The sequence below is a fragment of the Apium graveolens genome, chromosome 8 (genome assembly GCF_009905375.1).
Source record: "Apium graveolens cultivar Ventura chromosome 8, ASM990537v1, whole genome shotgun sequence".
Classification (NCBI taxonomy): Eukaryota; Viridiplantae; Streptophyta; class Magnoliopsida; order Apiales; family Apiaceae; genus Apium; species Apium graveolens.
The window spans coordinates 218,025,592-218,045,989 of NC_133654.1; the positions used below are offsets into that span (position 1 = coordinate 218,025,592).

The 20,398-nt window shown below is 35.7% G+C and overlaps 1 protein-coding gene across 1 annotated transcript; it reads right to left on the reverse strand.

The window, feature by feature from the left end:
• Positions 1 to 4,139: 4,139 nt before the first annotated feature.
• On the reverse strand, positions 4,140 to 18,540 carry LOC141680344 (uncharacterized). Its single transcript, XM_074486597.1, has 3 exons — positions 18,343 to 18,540; positions 5,436 to 5,594; positions 4,140 to 5,264 (listed from the first exon to the last, which is right to left on the reverse strand). Exons 1-3 carry the CDS (start codon positions 18,538 to 18,540, stop codon positions 4,140 to 4,142), a joined length of 1,482 nt encoding a protein of 493 aa, XP_074342698.1.
• Between the last annotated feature and the right edge of the window lie 1,858 nt (positions 18,541 to 20,398).

Genomic DNA, 20,398 nt, shown 5'->3' on the forward strand with positions numbered 1-20,398 from the left:
TCAATTCACGTACAGCAGTAAGACCACACTTTTTCTTTATTTCAGCAACTCCTTCTTTTTCTTCTACTCGACAACTTGCCTTATCAGACAACATCGGCGAGTGGAGTTTGGCTGCACTAGCCATTTTCTTCATCTCATTCTTTAGCTCAGCAATCTGCAACATAAGATCCTAATTTCTTTTTTCAAAGTCATTCTTTGTTTGTTCAAACTCTGCTTTGCTCACTCTGCTCTTCTTGTCTTTCTCTTTCAGTAAATTAAAGTACGTCGATGGATTTACAAAGCTTCCAACTCCTCGAACTCTACCAGAATGTTCAGGAGTTTCCAGTACAACAGAAAACACATCCTCGCTTCCAGACGGTACAAACTCACCCTTGCGTTTCTTTTCAAGTAGTTCATCCTGTTAAAATTAAACAAATTAAACAGGAGTGCAATTAAAACTAAATTTAAAAATGCAATTAAATTGGAAACATGTACAATTAAAATTAAAGCAAGTAAATTAAAAAGCAGTGCAAGTAAATTAAAAAGAAGTGCAATTAAAATTAAAAATAAATGCACATAAAATTAAAAAGATGTGCAATTAAAATTAAAACTGCAACTAAATTTTTAAATACAATTAAATTGAAAACAGATGCAATTAAAAATGCAATTAAATTGAAAGGTAGTACGATTAAATTTAAAACTGTATATGAATTTAAAAATGTAATTAAATTGAAAAACGGTGCAACTAAAATTAAAAGAAGTTCAATTAAATCTGGAACTTAGAATTTTTTCAAATGTCTTAGCCAACTCTTCATCAATAACTCCGTCTGGTGGCGTACGAGCTTTTTTCCAGAAAATTGCTCAATCAGGTAATTCTTCAGGGGCCAGCCGCCCTGCTTTGATCTGTTAAAAAATGAAGAAATAAAAATGTTTAAAAAAATAAGTGCAATACTATACTAAATTTCAGATATAACAAGAAACCCGTACTTCATCTTCCTCCAAACCAATATATCCTTTCCTTGAGGTTCTGTGCGGATATTTTCGCTCGCTAACTCGCTCGCTTTGCACTTTACTAATCTCCTGCACACAAGATATATTAAATTCAACACTAATTCTAATATACCACGATAAATGTTAAAGATATAAATATGAAAGATATACCTCCCAGCTTTTACCGGTCATCACAGCCACAAATCTTCTCCAACAGTCCTTGCCAACATACACATATTTTGGAGGGGCTTGCTTAGCTTCTTCTTCTTTCCAATATACGGCTTCACAAATTTTATGGTTAATACAGACTTGAATTGTCTCCACTTCGTACCCGCTGACTTTAAGACCAACCCCTCACTTTCCAGAACTACTTTGAAAGTATCCTGAGAGGAAAAAATAACCATGTACAAGGTAAAAACTCATATACTAAACAAGTTACAATATTTAGGTAATAAACATGATGTATTTTACCTGCACATCACTCCATATCTTCGCTTTTAACTCCTCATCCACTGTTAGCCAATTTTCAAGATCAATTGGCACCATCGTCCTCGCCAGCATGCCAATATAAGACTACAAGGTGTGCCTTGTGTCACCAATGGGAATTCTGATTCTGTTGTATCTGATTTTTGAAATTTTGCCCTTGAGCTTTCTTCGTCACGACCTTGTGCATAGCACAAACACCACGTGCTGCTCCAGTTTTTTTTTTCCTAGATTCTGTACTTGTAACCGTCTCTTGTGGAATTCAGAGTCTGCCTTTTTTCCATCTTCTCCAGGGTCATATGTAGGCTGTGCAGCATCCAGTTGCTTTTCTGGTGTCAATTGCTTCACATCAGTTTGCTTTTCAGGTGTCAATTGCTTCACTTCCAGTTGTTTTTCTTCATTTTTCTCACCGCCCTCCTCTGTCACTGCTTTTTTAGATATCAGTGTTCTGGGTTGCTTCTTCCCCATTCTTGTGCTTGCAATTCCTTAAATACATGGTGTACATAATTAGCTATATATAATAATCAACAGTGGGAATAAGCGTTCTAAATGCATTATAGTAAAACATAAAAAATTAAATAAAATAAAGAGCAGACAATTATATAGAAATAACGCGAATGTAACAAATGTAAAATGCATTGTAACTATGAAACAACTGAAAATCAAAGACAAATTATCCAGGGTTTAGCAAAAGTACAATTTAAACATGTCCCAAAAGCATACTTCTGTCTCTGACAATAATACAAATATCGAAATTAATTAAAAATACATCGACATCCAAATTCAAAATGTAATCATTTTCTAATCCAAATTCCCTCGACATCCTCTCGTTGATTTCCAAGACTAGGCTCATCTGCATCATCATCTACATCTACTGGGACATCTACTTTAGGGATTTGAGAGCAGAATGGAGGATTTTCCAGTGTTGTGTCCCCTAAATCGTCGTCATTATACACCTCATGGTAATCTCGATTCGTGGAAGTTAATACAACTGACCAGGTAATATCGACTGGATCGTCGACATAGAAAACTTGCTTGACCTGGTCAACCGATACGTACTTATCATTTTTGTGACCTTGTCGACTAAGGTCCACAAGTGTGAAGCCGAGATCGTCGACCTTGACACCTCTATCGCTATCTGCCCATCTGTACAAGAACAACGGAGCCTTAAATGCACGGTAATCCAACTCCTAAATTTCTTCAATAACGCCATAAAATGTCATATCGCTCTCCACGGGATTTAAATCCTTGGCACTACTCACTTGGACAGTCTTAGCAACTAAAGACACACAGCTGTTTTGGACCACCCGCGCATTATCTCGGTCTTTTGTGAAATATCGAACCCCATCAACGAGAAAGCCTTCATAAGTCAATACGGAAAAAGACGGTTTGCCTGCAAGCCATCTTATCGTTTCAGGAACATCTTCTCCATTCCTTATTATTTCACTGACCTTTTTTTCAAACCAACTAGAAAATAACCGATTGTGCTCTCCGATTATCCATTGCACGGTCTTTTTTTTCCCTCGATAGGTTTCTTCTAATAATTCCTTGTGCATCCTAGAAATAAAAGTATTGATATGGAAATACCATAAATACTCGCTAAAAGAAGATTGAGACAAGGGTTAATTAATTTAACTTACGTGATGTATGGATACACTTCCGAGTTGTTTTGAAGAACATGTAGGTGTGCCTCATCTCGCACTTTTTCTTCGACTGACTTTATTATTGCAGGAGATAACAGACCATCAAGTTTGGCTTTGTCCTTCGGAAGACCTGTAGTTTTGCAACTCTGCCGAACAAACTTGCTGCAAAATTCTACCGATTCTTCTCCGAGATAGCTTTCAGCTATACAACCTTCCGGATATAAACGGTTTCGCACATAACTTTTCAGCACCTTATTGAACCGTTCAAATGGATACATCCATTTGTAAAAAACCGGACCACACAAACGCCATTCTCGAATCAAGTGAACCGTAAGATGTATCATTACATCGAAAAAAGAGGGAGGGAATATTTTCTCCAGCTCGCATAAGGTTAATATTATATCTGACTATAATTTATCCAATTTTGATACCTCGACAACTTTAGTGCACAAAGAATTGAAAAAGAAACACAACCTAATAATGCTAACCCAGATATTTTTTGGGAGAATTCCACGAATTGCAATTGGGAGCAGCTGTTGAAGTAGTATGTGACAGTCGTGAGACTTCAGCCCAAATAACTTCATATCAGCCATCGAGACACAATTTTTTATGTTTGATGAATGTCCATAGGGAAGTTTCATTGATGACAATGACTTTAACAATTTTTTTTTCTTCCTTTGAAAGAGTATAAGCAGCAGGGGGCAGGTACATTCTCCGTGCTCCTACTTTTTGTGGAGCCAAATATGTCCTAATACCCATTTCAACCATATCAAGTCGAGAGGCCTCGCTGTCTTTAGTTTTAAATTTCATATTTAGGAGTCTCCCAATAAGATTGTCGCACACATTCTTCTCGACGTGCATAATATCGAGACAGTGACGAACATGATGAAACTTCTAATATTCTAACTCAAAGAAAACTGATTTTTTCTTCCATGGACAGTCGACCTTTTTGGACTTCTTTACTGCATTCCCGAAAGCAAATTTAATCCGCTCATGCTGCCTTAACAGCTCTTCTCCAGAAAGGATTTGACGAGCACTTTTTAACTATTGCTCACCATTAAAAGCCGTCTTTTTCCTCCTATACGGATGATTCCTAGGTAAATATGAACGATGGCCTTGAAAACACATTTTCTTGGTATGAGGTAAATACTTGGCTACGGTATCGTCGCCACAAACTGGATAACACATATAACCCTTGTTGACACAACCGGACAAGTTCCCATAAGCGGGAAAATCATTTATTATCCACATTAATATTGCCCTCAAAGTGAAAGAAGATTTAGTATGAGCGTCGTACACATCTGGTTCACCTTCTTTCCAGAGCTTTTTGAGATCATCAATAAGTGGTTGCAAAAAGACGTCAATGTTATTACCTGGCTCTTGCGGACCAGACACTAATATTGTTAACATCAAGAACTTTCTTTTCATGCACAACCACGGAGGAAGGTTATATGTTGTCAACACTACTGGCCAGCAGCTATACCTATTGTTCATGCCATTGTTATGGGGGTTTATACCATCTGCCGCCATGGCTAATCGAAGATTTCTCGGCTCAGTACCGAATTCTGGCCATTTATAATCGATAGTCCGCCATGAAGGAAAGTCGGCTGGATGACGCATCTGCCCATCTTGACTTCTTTGGTTAGCATGCCAAGTCAGAAGCTCAGCGGTAGAATTCGACTTAAACATCCGTTTACATATTGGAATGATTGGAAAATACCACATAACTTTAGCCGGGACGTTAACTCTCACTTTACCATCCTTGCCTAACTTCCAGTGAGATATGTGGCACTTGGGACACTCGACAAAATCAGAATTTACACCTCTATATAGAATGCATTCGTTCGGACATGCAGGGACCTTAATATATTCAAGACCTAAATCGCATAGGGTTTTCTTAGCTGTGTATGCATTACTTGGCAAGACGTGATCTTTAGGAAGTAAGGAGACAACGGAAGAAAGTAAATCCGTAAACATACTATCACTAATACCAAATCTTGCTTTCCAGTTATGTAACTTGAGCATCGAATCTAATTTACTAGAATCGCTGCCTTCAAACAAAGGTGGCTCGGCATCGGCCAAAAACCTCTTAAACTCCTCTGAATCCTTATCACAATCATCACCCAAATTACCCCAGTTATTATATGCTGCTTCACAGATATCACCTACCTGTGATGCAGCAAAATTTTCTTCAACGTTCTATTCAATATTTTCCGAACACGGAGGTGGCATTGTGCTACCAGAAGATGACCTACAACTAGCTTTAGCTCCATGCCAAATCCAATCGATGTACCCTAAACTAAAACCCTTTTCACATAGATGCCCCCTAATGATTTTTACCGAGAATTTCTTAAAATTGCAGCAACGTGCACATGGACAGGGTATCATCTTAGGATCCTTACAGTTTTCTTCAGCAAATATCAAAAACTTTTCAACCCCAATTTCATAGTCTAGTGAATCCCTATCTGCAGATATCCATGACTTATCCATATAATCTACCTGATCATAATTTCAAATATTAAATAAAAATTCATAATTTACTAACACCTAATCATTTTCTTGAGTATATAATAACTACGCATAATTTTATTCAGATAATGGCAGTTATTAAATTATCATGGTTACCCATTTAAAAAATTATGATAAACCTATCATACCATATACAATTACATTGCGTTTCACTAATTTTATACCTTTTTTTAACGAATACCTAAATTACAATTACGACTAGTTTTCCTCAAAATCATTAACATCTCTTCTGTATATCACTAATTTTATACCTTTTTTAACAAATATCTAATTTAGCTTGTGAACTTGTTCACAAGCTCATACACAACACAACTGCCTTCCGTAAATTGCACAATTTATATAAATAAAAAAATTGTAAAGCCCCATATCAACACAAACAGACAATCAAAACAGAAAGAGGATTACTAAAATACATACACATTTTAAAACATACAATCAAAAAAGAAAGAGGATTACAATAAATTTAAATAACATTAGAACAAATATATCAACAAAGCCCCATTTCACACAAGTAAAAACAATGCATACACATCAATTCACAAAGATACACAAATTCAGTAATAATCTGACTGTAAAACACACACACACCAATCAAAAGTCCCAAAAAATTAAATTTAATTGAAAATACACTTACAAATTAGGGTTCGATTTCGGTGAAACAAAGCTCGATTTGTGTAAAACTTGCTTGATTCGGGTTGTATGAACACTTCTCAGGGCTACATGTCAACCTTCTCGCTCGATCTGTAATTAGAGGGTTTAACTTTGTTTAAGGGCTTGTAACGGGTAGAGGTGAAAGAGAGGGGAGAGTGATAGTTGAGAGGTGAGAGACGGAGACAAAGATGGAGAGAGAGAGAAAGAGAGAGAAGTCGGGGAGGGAGAGTGTACCGAGAGAGAGAGAGGTCGGGGAGGGAGAGCAGTGAGAGAGAAGGGGGGAAATGAATTTTGTTTAAGTAAAAATTTCCCCCGTGTTTTTTTAGTTATAAAGGGGGAACAATTTGTTCCGTGTTTTTTTAATTTTTTAAAAAGCAGTTATATACAACGGTCGGCCATGAAACTGATGTGAATAATGCTATTTCACATCTGTTTGAGAGCAACTGATGTCAAAAAAAATTTTTACATCGGTTTTTTTATAACTGATGTAAAAAGTGTGATGTCTATTCCAGTTTTGCACGTAGTGTCTCTTTTGTTGTCTTACATCCAATAAATCTATTGGACATAACACTATCAAGACTGTTGTGAAAATGTGTCTGACTTTAGCATCCTTCAAAATAGATGAGAGATCTCCAGGATGATAGTCTGTAACGACTCGTATATTTTCATTATTATTATATTTAAATGTATAATTATGGAATTATTAAATAAATAAAATATGTGTATAGCTTTTGTCAGTTTGGTATTGTTTTATTATTATGTAGGTGTGATTTATGGGGTACAGGGTTGTTCGTATAATTAATTATGGAGTTGTATTAAATTGTTTTCACTTTTAAAAGTGAATATAATGTAAATTTATTTGCATAAATATTTGGAATGTCTCTAAAATTATTTTTGTGGTTTTATAATTACAATAATTATTTTTGGGATTTTATAAAATTTAGAAACCAATATTTCATCAATTATTTAGCCCTGTATAATTTTCTGATTGCATTTATTTATAAAATCCGTATTTAATTTCAGAATTCTTCAAAAATTATGAAACTCATATTTATTGAAGTTTGGAATATTCCGAGAATTTTAAAATTATTCTGGAAATTTTTGGGATAAATTTCACCCGCGCGTTGATTCGTTTAATTGATTATATTTCAGAAATTATTTTAAAATTACGAAATTTATATTTTTATAACCTTCGGGATATTTTTAATATTTTAAGAACTTATTTGGAATTTTCAGGATTATTTTATTCGCACAATCATATCGTTAAATGCAAATTTCGGGTCGAATAAAGCCTGCAATTGAGACTTTAGTACACAAGTTGCTTCCCTGTTAATCAAGTGATACGCGGTTGTTGTTGTTTGGGTAAAAGGAAAAAAAACAAAAAAAATAAAAAATATATATTAACAAAAACACACGCGCAGATGCACCCACCCCCCTGTTACCTCTCGACTCTCTCTAATTCCTTACCCTCATCTTTCTCCTCTCTCTAATTCCTTACCCTCATCTTTCTCCTCTCTCCTGAATCTATTCTCTTAGATTATTTCTCCTATCAACTAAGTTTTTCCGCTTCGGCCTGGTAATTCCTCCGTGCCGCCTGTGTCTTTTTCTGCCACTGCTTTCCCCCGTTTTCCGGCGGGGTGATTGATGTGGTATGGTCTACGACTAGGTGTGTATGATTTCAATAAGTTTTTGCGTTGTATATATATGTGTGTATATATAGATGGGTACTGATGTTCTATTTTTCCGGTTGTGATTGTCCTCCAGTCAGCTGCTTCATTTCGTTTATGTCCCTGTTCAGGTTTCCTGTGTTATTGATACACGGGTGTGCGTGTGTCGTTTGTGATGACAATTTTTTTTTATTATTTTCTGATTTTATGATGAATTGCAGTGATGAAATTCGAGGGTTATTTTGGTGATTTATTCAATTAATTTCTAAATATTTGAAGTAGATATGAAAAGTATTTACTCAAATTATTTGGTATAATACTTTGAATAAATTCCCGTAATTACTCAAGTTAGATTTCGAAAGTTACAATTAATAGGTAAAAAATCGCGATGGAAACCTAATTTATGCGGGCACCCGCGAATTTTTTTGCCGCCGTCCGCTATGAATTTTTATGAGCGAACGGTGGACCGTGATGATTATTTCTGAGTCCTAAATTTTAAAATAAATAAAATTAGTTGCACATTTTATTCTGGATTGAATCAGTTAATTTGTAGATATTGTAATGGGACAATTGAATTGATTGTAATTGTTGAGTTAAATCGGTGGTTGGGAATTGGATTGTGATTGGTTGTAATTGAATTGTTTGACGTCGAATTGCTTCGACGGGATAGTCCGATAAATAAAGGAAGTGCTGCCCGATTTCCGGGAAATCAAACTACGGAAATACGGGAGCGTATCCGGTAATTATCGGGATGTTGAGCGAGTAGATATAAATATATACATATGTTTTATACGAAACCTGATTGTATGTTGTGGTGAACTATTTTGCCAAACCTAATAAACCTAATTTCATAAAATGACGAGTATATGTATTTTTTTGGAAACGAACACCGAACCGACTTTGGAGAACGTGAACCCTAATTGATACGTGTATTATAATATTAAGTATGTTGCGAGTTGGGTTTTGTTAACGTATGGGTAGATTGTAGCGAGGATATGTCAAGCATAATCGAATGTCTAAATTAGGATATTTCGACTCTGTAAGTTTTAGTCGGAAGGCCCAAGAGTTGGCGTTGGTCTAATGATAGCCTAGTGGACAGTCGACGAGCTCAGTAAGGTTCCAATCAAAGGACCTGAGTGTTGAAGTCGAATCCAGGGTAATCTAGTTGTTAGACATTAAAGCCTGAGCGTCCGTGTCAGCTCAAGGTCAATCGATAATATTTGTGAAGCTCTACAAGGCAAGTACCCCTGAACAAATCTTATACAATTCAGTAATATATGAATAATTGTTGATTTAAATTTACGTACTGGAACAGAACGATTTAAGTTACGTATCCCCTGAGTTTCAAATTGTTTTGTTAACTTGTATTTTGGGGGAAAAATAACTTCTGAAAATACCTATCTCTAAACTTTGAATAAAATGATAATGTTTCGGAAAGTATGCTGTGATAGAATGATTTTGAAAAGAGATAGGTAAGTGATTTGGAAAACTGGATAAAAATGATCATATAATTGGATGAATGTGCGTAGGAGGCCCGTAACGGCCTGTAAGATAGCGTAGGAGGCGAACTGGTTGTGCACCCTATTATAACCACCAGCCCAGCGTGACAGGGACCTAGCTAGTCTCTGAGTTCCGGAACAAGTTTTCATAGAATAGCCAAGATAGAGTTATCCAATGGAGATAGCCTGATTAGCTGTCTCACCAGGGATCATCCAATACTTTTATATCCGAGCAAGTGATTTTGAGGTTCCCGGGGAGGAACAAGTTATTTCATAGGTCCTGTGATGGGACGGGTTTTATGGTTCCCGTAACGGAACAAATGATTTTGGGTCCCCGTAACGGGATAAATGGTTTTATGGGTCCTGTGATGGGACGAAATATTTGAAAATGAAAGTAGCATGCTAAAATTAAACTCTGGTATTTACACAACACAATGAATGAAATGTTTTATAGAGCATGCTAGCTATTGATAATCCAGTTTTCATCAGTATCATCGGTTTTCACATGTATACTTATTTTATAAACGAGTTATGATTTTTGTTCCTACAATTGTTTTTTTTTCATAAATTGTTTTTGATTATTATTCATATAGTGGTACTGCTGAGCAATTGATTGCTCACCCTTGTAAAATGTTTTATATATATATATTGCAGATACCTAGTAGATTCTCCCGTGGTAGTCGGGCAGAGTTCCAGTTCCTTCCGTGTCAGGCTCCTCTGAAGTAGTTGTGTCAGACCAGAAGTGGTCTATTGAGTTGCTGTGTTAAGATAGTATTGTCAAGATGGTTGTAATGAATTAGTTTTGTGGTGAATTATAACCTAAGTCATACTTAAACCTGGAAAAGATCTTGGTAAGAGGGGTCGTGATTATGTTTCATCAGTGAAATAAATCTTATTATGTTACTTGTTGGGTTGTGGATGACGTCAACTTATATATTTATAGATGTGAATCAGAAAATCAGTTAGAGGAGCGAGTCTAAGAGTTCAGTCAAGGGTTTCAGAGGTGTAACCCTGACGCCTACTGAGGATTGGCTGGAACTGCCCTAGCTTTTAGTAAGTATGCCTTGTATCTAGGTATCACTAGCAGTGTCTGGTAGAGGTTTCTAGTTTCCTTCTCGAGGAAGCGAGTCTGACCGTGAAAGTTCAGATGGAATGGTAATAGTCAGTGGCTGCCATGACAGCCGAATCTCATAGTGAATGTGGATCAGTACTATGGTTTATACCTTAAACCCTTATATTTTTCCCTCGGAGGTTCTATCGGTTGATTGGGGAAAACAATACATATGATGTGACTATTTGTCTGTGTGGAAAAGGGTCTGGTGGGACACCACCGAATTATGTGTTGTAAACTGTATGGTACTAAGACTGGCCATCTTATATACTTGTATGGTTGCTCCCAGTCATATCCACACCCTTCACTTTTCTTCCAGAATGGATTGCCTTGATTTCAAAATTTTATTTTGCATTTTATGGCAATGAATTTCCTTCGGTAACCTCTATAGTCAGACCATCCTAGTTATGGAAAGTAAACGAAGAGTTGACCGTCAGGAAAAGTAAAAGTTCTGTATCCGGTTGTTATTTTAGAATAACGACAGCAGAAAGGATTGGTGATCCATTGGAGAAGGTTTTCATCTTAGAAACGTTAATTCAGTGGTAGACGAGTTTATGGCAAATGATAGGAAACCCCATTTAGAAGATTGGTGGGTTGAAACTTGGAATAGTACGCCTAGTAAAGTTTAGAGTTCCTGAAGTTGACCTGGTTTGCGAGGTTACTTTTTGGTAGTTGTGACTGAAATAGCCAACCCCGTTTTTTTATGGTGGTTAGTGATACATATGTTTATTAGCATGTTATGTGTCACAGTATTGTGAATCGTGGAGTTGAGTGGTGGTAATTGGTTAGTACACTTGTTGGTGGTTTGGTTAATGATGATGGATTGATATGGTTGTTGGTGGATTGTTGATGTCGGCTTGAGTCCGACTGGTAGTCAATAATACAGAGGAGATGCTGCCCAAATTTTTGGAAAAATACCCTACTTTAAAGATATAACGTATACTTTTGTGTGTTCCAATTGATCAATTAAAAGGAAGAGTTGGTTAATTTTACCAGCTAATGGTCAGTTAGATAGAAGTTGGTTCCAATTAGGTTAAGTTAAATTCTGATGTGATTTTCAGATGCGAAAACAAAGAATGTTCAATATTTCAAATGTGGTCATAAGCGTCATTATGCGCCAGAATGCAACCCAGAAAATCCATGAGTTATTCGTTACCATTATGGGAAGGTTGGGCATATTGTAAGGAGTTGTGTAACGGTTACTCAAGGTACCACATCCCAAGGGCCAACATCCAGCACAGTTAGAGGCAAAACTTCCATAGTGACCAAAAGATCGAGCGTTTAGAATTCGGACGTAGTGCAGCTGATCTGACACCCTTCGAGCTAGAGGAGTTTGATATGATTTTAGTATCAAAATGGTTGTCCTGTCATAAAGCAAAGATTAATTCAGGAGAAGCGAATAGTAAAGTGTATGGAAGCCAGTAGTAGGGTGAGTTGCTAAAGGAAGGAGCAAGATAAGAAGCTCTTCCAATCGTGCGAAGAAAGAAATTAATAAGCTAAGGATATAAGGTAGATCCACCATGAGTAAAGATACGAAGATGGAAATACTTAAGCTGGAGGAAGTTTGAGTAATAAATAAATGCCCTGGAGTCTCTCTAGAGGCCAGTAGAACGAAATAGTTAGTTCGATAATTGTAAAAGTTATTGGAAATGAGAGTGAGTATACTAGATATAGTCCTCTGGGATACACCAGTGATGTTGTTGAAGAAGAGAGAGAAAATTTTGAGATTGTGTACTGATTATCAGAAGTTTAACAAGATGACGAATAAGAATAAGTAACCCTACTAAGAATTGATTATTTCTGTGACCTAATTCAAGGAGTGTGTTATTTCTCGGGGATTGACTTAAGATCTAGCCTGAGGACATATCGAATATTGCGATTAGAATGAGTTATGAGCAATGCAAGTTCTGGTGATATTATGTGGAGTAACAAGTGTATCAGTTGTCTATAAGGATTTAAGGAACATAGTGTATAAGGAATATTGGGATAAGCAAATTGTATTTATTGTTAACATCCTCAGCTATTCAAAGATTAAGAAAGTCTGTGTGGAACGCTCAAGGATTTTCCTACGAAGATTAGAAGCAACTATATCTTAAGTTTTCAAGTATGAATTTTGGCTGAGATTAACAAACGATTCTGATTATTCCATTAACGACCATTTAAGCAAAGCCGGTGTAGTAATAGATGCCCTGTGCAGAAAGAAAGGATTAAATATGATTAAGATCGCTAAGGAGTTAATAAAAAAAGTGGAAATAATGAAAGTTGAAGTTCACATGCCTGAAGGTAAAGGAAGTAAATATATGATATTACTTTCCAGTCTTAACTAATGGAAAGGAGTAAGAGGTGTTCGAATGTTTAAAAATTAAGTTGAAAATGAACATCGCCTATTATCCGTAGACGAAGGGTCAAAGTGAAAAGACAATTCAGACAATATAAGATATGTTGAGAGTATATATTTTGGATCTAAAAGGAAACTGTGGTAATCACCTACCATTGATTGAGTTTTTCTATCTTAATAGTTATCATGTTAGTAGGGGAATGCCACCTTGCGAAGCCCTGTATGGACATAAGCGTGGATCCTCACTTTATCGAGAGAAAGTGGGAGTAGAGATGTTGTTAGGTCCTGAGTTAATTCAGCTCACCAAAGATGCAGTGGTGTTGATTTGGAAAGAAATTGAAGTAACTCGGGTTAGACAAAGAAAGAAGGCGGACTTGCATCGAAAGAGTATGTATATAGAAATAGGATCGTTGGTATTGATAAAAGTTTCACCTTGAAAGAGATTGGTTAGGTTTGATCATAAGGGGCGAGTTGAGTCCTTAGGATGTGGAACTATTCGAGGTATCGAGGAAGATAGATGAAGTTGCTCATGAGTTAGTATTGTCGCTACAGTTGCAGCAATTTATAGTGTGTTTCGCATGTCATTGTTAAAGCGATATGTTCTTGATTCGAACCAAGTCATTGAGTAGGAGCCAATGGGCTCTCATCCAAATTGTTCTGCGTGGAATGATCGACCCAGATCCTAGATCGTTATGAGCGAGTCCTTAGGAATGAGTTTATATCTATAGTGAGTATGCTTTGAATAGATTCTCGAGTAGAAGAGTTTATCTGGAAGTTAGATTCAGATATGCTTGACAATTATCCTCACTTATTTAGTTGGATCAGATTCTGAGGACATAATCTTTTTAAGGGGAAAGATGTAACGACTCGTATATTTTTATTATTATTATATTTAAATGTGTAATTATGAAATTATTAAATAAATAAATATGTGTATAGTTTTTGTCAGCTTGGTATTATTTTATTATTGTGTAGGTGTGATTTATGGGGTACCGGGTTGTTCGTATAATTAATTATAGAGTTGTATTGGATTGTTTTCACTTTTAAAAGTGAATATAATGCAAATTTATTTGCATAAATATTTGGAATTTCTCTAAAATTGTTTTTATGGTTTTATAATTACAATAATTATTTTTGGGATTTTATAAAATTTAGAAACCAATACTTCATCAATTATTTAGCCCTGTATGATTTTCTGATTGCATTTATTTATAAAATCTGTATTTAATTTCAGAATTCTTCTAAAATTATGAAACTCATATTTATTAAAGTTTGGAATATTCCGAGAATTTTAAAATTATTCTGGAAATTTTTGGGATTAATTTCACCCACGCGTTGATTCGTTTATTTGATAAAAGCGAGTATAAGTTACGTTTCAGAAATTATTTTAAAATTACGAAATTTATATTTTTATAAACTTCGGGATATTTGTAACATTTTAAGAATTTATTTGGAATGTTCAAGATTATTTTTTTCGCACAATCATATCGTTAAATGCAAATTTTGGGTCAAATAAAGCCTGCAATTGAGACTTTAGTACACGTGTTGCTTCCCTGTTAATCAAGTGATACGTGGCTGTTGTTGTTTGGGTAAAATTAAATATATATATATATATATATATTAACAAAAACACACGCGCAGATGCACCCACCCTCTGTTACCTCTCGACTCTCTCTAATTCCTTACCCTCATCTTTCTCCTCTCTCCTGAATTTATTCTCTCAGATTATTTCTCCTATCAGCTAAGGTTTTGCCGCTTTTTATTGGTAATTCCTCTGTGCCGCCTGTGTCTTTTTCCGCCGCTGCTTTCCCCCGTTTTTCGGCGGGGTGATTGATGTGGTATGGTCTACGACTAGGTGTGTATGGTTTCAGTGTGTTTTTGTGTTGTATATATGTGTGTATGTACAGCTGGGTACTGATGTTCTATGTTTCCGGTTGTGATTGTCCTCCAGCCGGCTGATTGATTTCCTTTATGTCCCTGTTCGGGTTTCCTGTGTTATTGATACACGCATGTACGTGTGTCGTTTGTGATGACATAAATTTTTTATTATTTTCTGATTTTATGATGAATTGCAGTGATGAAATTCGAGGGTTATTTTGGTGATTTATTCAATTAATTTCTAAAGATTTGAAGTAGATATGTAAAGTATTTACTCAAATTATTTGGTATAATACTTTAAATAAATTCCCGTAATTACCCGAGTTATATTTCGAAAGTTACAATTAATCGGTGAAAATTCGCTATGGAAACTCAATTTATGCGGGCACCCGCGAATTTTTTTACCGCCGTCCGCGATGAATTTTTACGAGCGGACGGTGAACCGTGATGATTATTTCTGAGTCCTAAAGTTTTAAAATAAATAATATTAGTTGTACATTTTATTCTGGATTGAATCAGTTAATTAGTAGATTTTGTAATGGGACAATTGAATTGATTGTAATTGTTGAGTTAAATCGATGGTTGGGAATTTGATTGTGATTGGTTGTAATTGACTTGTTTGACGTCGAATTGCTTCAACGGGATAGTCCGATAAATAAAGGAAGTGCTACCCGATTTCCGGGAAATCAAACTACGGAAATACGGGAGCGTATCCGGTATTTATCGGGATGTCGAGCGAGTATATATAAATATATACATATGTTTTATACGAAACCTGATTGTATGTTGTGGTGAACTATTTTTCCAAACCTAATAACCCTAATTTCGTAAAATGACGAGTATATGTATGTTTTTGGAAATGAACACCGAAATGACTTTCGAGAATGTGAACCCTAATTTGATACGTGTATTATAATATTGAGTATGTTGTGAGTCAGGTTTTGTTAACGTACGGGTAGATTGTAGCGAGGATATGTCAAGCATAATCGAATGTCTAAATTAGTATATTTCGACTCTGTAGGTTCTAGTCGGAAGGCCCAAGAGTGGGCGTTGGTCTATGATAGCCTAGTGGACAGTCGACGAGCTCAGTAAGGTTTCAATCGAAGGACTTGAGTGTTGAAGTCGAATCCAGGGTAATCTAGTGGTTAGACGTTAAAGCCTGAGCCTACGTGTCGGCTCAAGATCAATCGATAATATTTTTAAAGCTCTGCAAGGCAAGTACCCCTGAACAAATCTTTTATAATTCAGTAATATATGAATAATTGTTGATTTAAATTTACGTACTAGAATAGAACGATTTAAGTTACGTATCCCCTGGGTTTCAAATTATTTTGTTAACTTGTGTTTTGGGGGAAAAGTAACATATGCAAATACCTATCTCTAAACTTTGAATAAAATGATAATGTTTCGGAAAGTGTGTTGTGATAGAATGGTTTTGAAAAGAGATAGGTAAGTGATTTGGAAAACTGGATAAAAATGATCAGATAATTGGATGAGTGTGCACAGGAGGCCCGTAACAGCCTGGAAGATAGCGTAAGAGGAGAAGTGGTAGTGCACCCTATTATAACCACCAGCCCAGCGTGACAGGAACCTAGCTTGTCTCTGAGTTCCGGAACAAGTTTTCATAGGATAGTCAAGATAGAGTTATCCTATGGAGATAGTCTGATCAGCTGTCTCATCAGGGATCATCCAATACTTTTATATCTGAGCAAGTGATTTTGAGGTTCCCGGGGAGGAACAAGTGATTTTATAGGTCCTGTGATGGGACGGGTTTTATGGTTCCCGTAACGAAACAAACGATTTTGGGTCCCCGTAACGGGACAAATGGTTTTATGGGTCCTGTGATGGGACAGAATATTTGAATATGAAAGTAGCATGCTAAAATTGAACTCTGGTATTTACACAGCACAATTAATGAAATGTTTTATAGAGCATGCTAGCTATTGATAATCCAGTTTTTATCAGTTTCGTCGGTTTTCACATGCTTACTTGTTTTATAAACGAGTTATGATTTCTGTTCCTACAATTGTTTTTTTTCATAAATTGTTTTTGATTATTATTCATATAGTGGTACTGCTGAGCAATTGATTGTTCACCCTTGCAAAATATTTTATATATGTATTACAGATACCTAGAAGATTCTCCCGTGGTAGTCGAGTAGAGTTCCAGTTCCTTCCGTATCAGGCTCCTCTGAGGTAGTTGTGTTAGACCAGAAGTGGTCTATTGAGTTGCTGTGTTAAGATAGTATTGTCAAGATGGTTGTGATGAATTAGTTTTATGGTGAATTATAACCTAAGTCATACTTAAACCTGGAAAAGATGTTGGTAAGAGGGGTCGTGATTATGTTTCATCAGTGAAATGAATCTTATTATGTTACTTGTTGTGTTGTGGATGACGTCAACTTCTGACCCCGGGGTTGAGGCCGTCATATAGTCCTTCCTGTCTTTGTCAATCATCTTCTCTGGTTCTCCTGCAACAAAACAGCTACCTTCATTGGGTTTATAAGGACCATCATAAATCCTGTTTAGATATTCAGGATATGTGGCTTCCAAAGATATGGCCATCCCAACTTTCCAGATTGGATGTTCATGTATCTTCAGATTTGGAACCTTGATTGCTTCATACCTACTCATGTTGCTGCTAATCTGTGATTCTGTGTTTCTTCTTCTTTGTCTGATATTGTTGATTGATTTTCAAATCTTCAACTATTTGTACATTAACAACTAGCTCTGATGCCAATTGTTAGGCCTTTAATCAACTATAGAGGGGGTGAATACAGTTAATATAATCAATTTGACAAAGCTTCAACAAAATTAATAGTTTTTATATTAACAGATAAAAACTGATTACAGATGTACTCTCTCGAAAGGATGAACAAATATCCTTGAGAGCTTCTAGGTTATGCGTAAGATATAACAATGTTCGCAATGCTTATAGCATGAAACTAATTTGTGCTTTATATAGAGCACAACTATACAATGTATAAGGAATCCTATTCTATTTACAACAAGGAAACCTAATACAATGCTTTTGAGATAAAGTTCTTCACCGCCTTGAGTTTCTGTTTTCTTTTCCTTATCGAAGATCAACTGATGTGACAAATACTGATTACATCATCCGTTGACATCATCATCCGTTGATATCATCATCCGTTGATATAAGTTCTGATGTGAACTTCTGATAGTTTCCGCTGATATCATCAATTGCTTCTAACACCATATAACAGTGAATACCTTAACTGTAGTGAAGATAAAGGTAGAACATCAACATTAAAGTTGGATACCTTATTAATAAATGTTTTGCTTATACAATCAAAGTAAAAGTTCCACTCCTTCCCGAGCTTGGTCCTGAATAGCTCCCTTGCCTTAGTAAATTCAGTATTGTGGCTAATTTCTCTGACCCATTCAAATAAGGTAGTAGTAGGAGTCACAACATGATTTCTTCCATTTAATGCAGGAAATTTCAAGGCTTTCTCAATCACTGTAGCATTTATATCATACTCTTTGTGGTCATAAGTAAACAAAATCATTCCTTTTTTAGCATCAATTATAGAGTTCTCCTAGATATGCATTACCTGTTTAAACCAGACTCTAGACGGAGCAGTAAGAGCATACCTAATATCACTACTAGCTAAGAAGTCTTGAATCATCTTAAAATCATGAGGAATATCAGTTTCATGCAAAGGGGCTTTGAAATTTGTAGCAGAAAAAGTCTTGTGATTAAACACATACTTGGTAGCAGTGAAGATGGAGACAAAATTAGTGGTGGCCATTTAAACATTGAGGTTTTGTGGTGAAAAAGCTTGAGTTCAAAAATTTTCAAAGAGAAGATGAGCACTTTGTGTGTATTGTGCGTAATATGAATGTGAATAGTTTATCAGTTACTGATAGTATCAGTAAAAGACAGTAAGACAATAATAAACATGGCCTATTTTAATTGGATAACATTATTAGTGGAACAGATAATGTGCAAATATAGTTAATAATGCATAACTTTTAAAGAGCAAATATGTGTTACTGTGCCTAATAACTAGCAATTAATCTGCTACATTTATCCAAATTACAAACGGCTCAATAATTATACATAAAAATTACTCTCAAATATACTTAATTAAATCAAGTATTAATCAAGAAAAATAATTGAACAAAATCATAAAATACTCAGAGTCAGTATTTGATATTATCAGGATTTGATCACCTCATTAGGATTTGATACATCAGGATTTGACTAATACAGTCAGGATCTGGCAAATCATTCCTTCTCATAGTTGATCATTCCAAGCTCATGTATTAACTTTCCAAAGGTTGCTTCTGGTAAAGGCTTGGTGACGATATCAGCTACTTGTTGGTCAGTTGGAACAAAGTGAAGCTCAATTGTTCCTTGCATGACATGCTCCCTGATAAAATAATATTTGATACTAATATGTTTTATGAGTGAGTGTTGCAATGGATTACCTGTTATAGCAATTACACTTTGATTGTTAGAGTAGATATGAATTTTTGAGTAAGACAATCCATAGTCCAATAGCTGATTTCTCATCCAAAGAATCTGAGCACAATAACTACCAGCTGTAATATATTCAGCTTCAGTTGTAGATATAGATATTGATTTCTGTTTCTTGATTTTCCATGTAACCAATCTACCACCCAAATACTGAAAGCCGCCTGAGGTACTCTTCCTATCAATTTTGCATCCTGCAAAATCTGCATCAGAATAGCCAACTAGACAGAAATACGATTCTCTTGTATACCACAAACCAAGAGATTGAGTCCCCTTTAAATATCTCAAAATTCTTTTCCCAGCAACCAAATGAGGTTCTCTAGGCTTGGCCTGAATTCTTGCACACAAACTGGTTGCATACATAATATCTGGTCTACTAGCATTTAGATAGAATAATGAACCAATCATACCTCTATAGGTAGTGACATCAATTTCTTTACCTTGGTCAGGATCTAACTTTGTAGCAGTGGTCATTGGAGTTGGAGCAATTGTACTTTCCTGCATATTGAATCTAGTTAATAGATTTTTTGTGTACTTAGACTGATTAATGAAAAATCATTCATCAGTTTGTGTAACTTGTAGTCCAAGAAAGTAACTCAACTCTCCCATCATACTCATTTGGTACCTTACTTCATAAGATCAATAAATTTCTTGCACAACTTGTTGTTAGGAGACCCAAAAATAATGCCAACAACATAAATTTGCACCAAAAGCAGATCACTACCTTATTTATGTAAAACAAAGTTTTTTCAATAGTACTTCTTTTGAAAACACTTTCAATCAGGAATTTGGCAAGTATTTCATACCAAGCTCTTGGTGCTTGTTTGAGTCCATGTAAAACTTTGTCAAGTCTATATACATGGTTTAGAAATTTTGGATCAATGAAGCCAGGTGGTTGCTTAACATAAACCTCTTCTTCTAACTCTCCATTCAGAAAAGCACTCTTGACATTCATCTGAAAGACCTTGAATTTCTTATGTACATCATATGCCAAGAAAATCCTGATAGCTTCCAGTCTTGCCATAAGATCAAATGTTTCATTATAGCCAATGCCCTCTTGTTATGAATAACCCTTTCCAACAAGTCTAGCTTTGTTCCTGATTATATTGACATCTGAATTTGTCTTATTC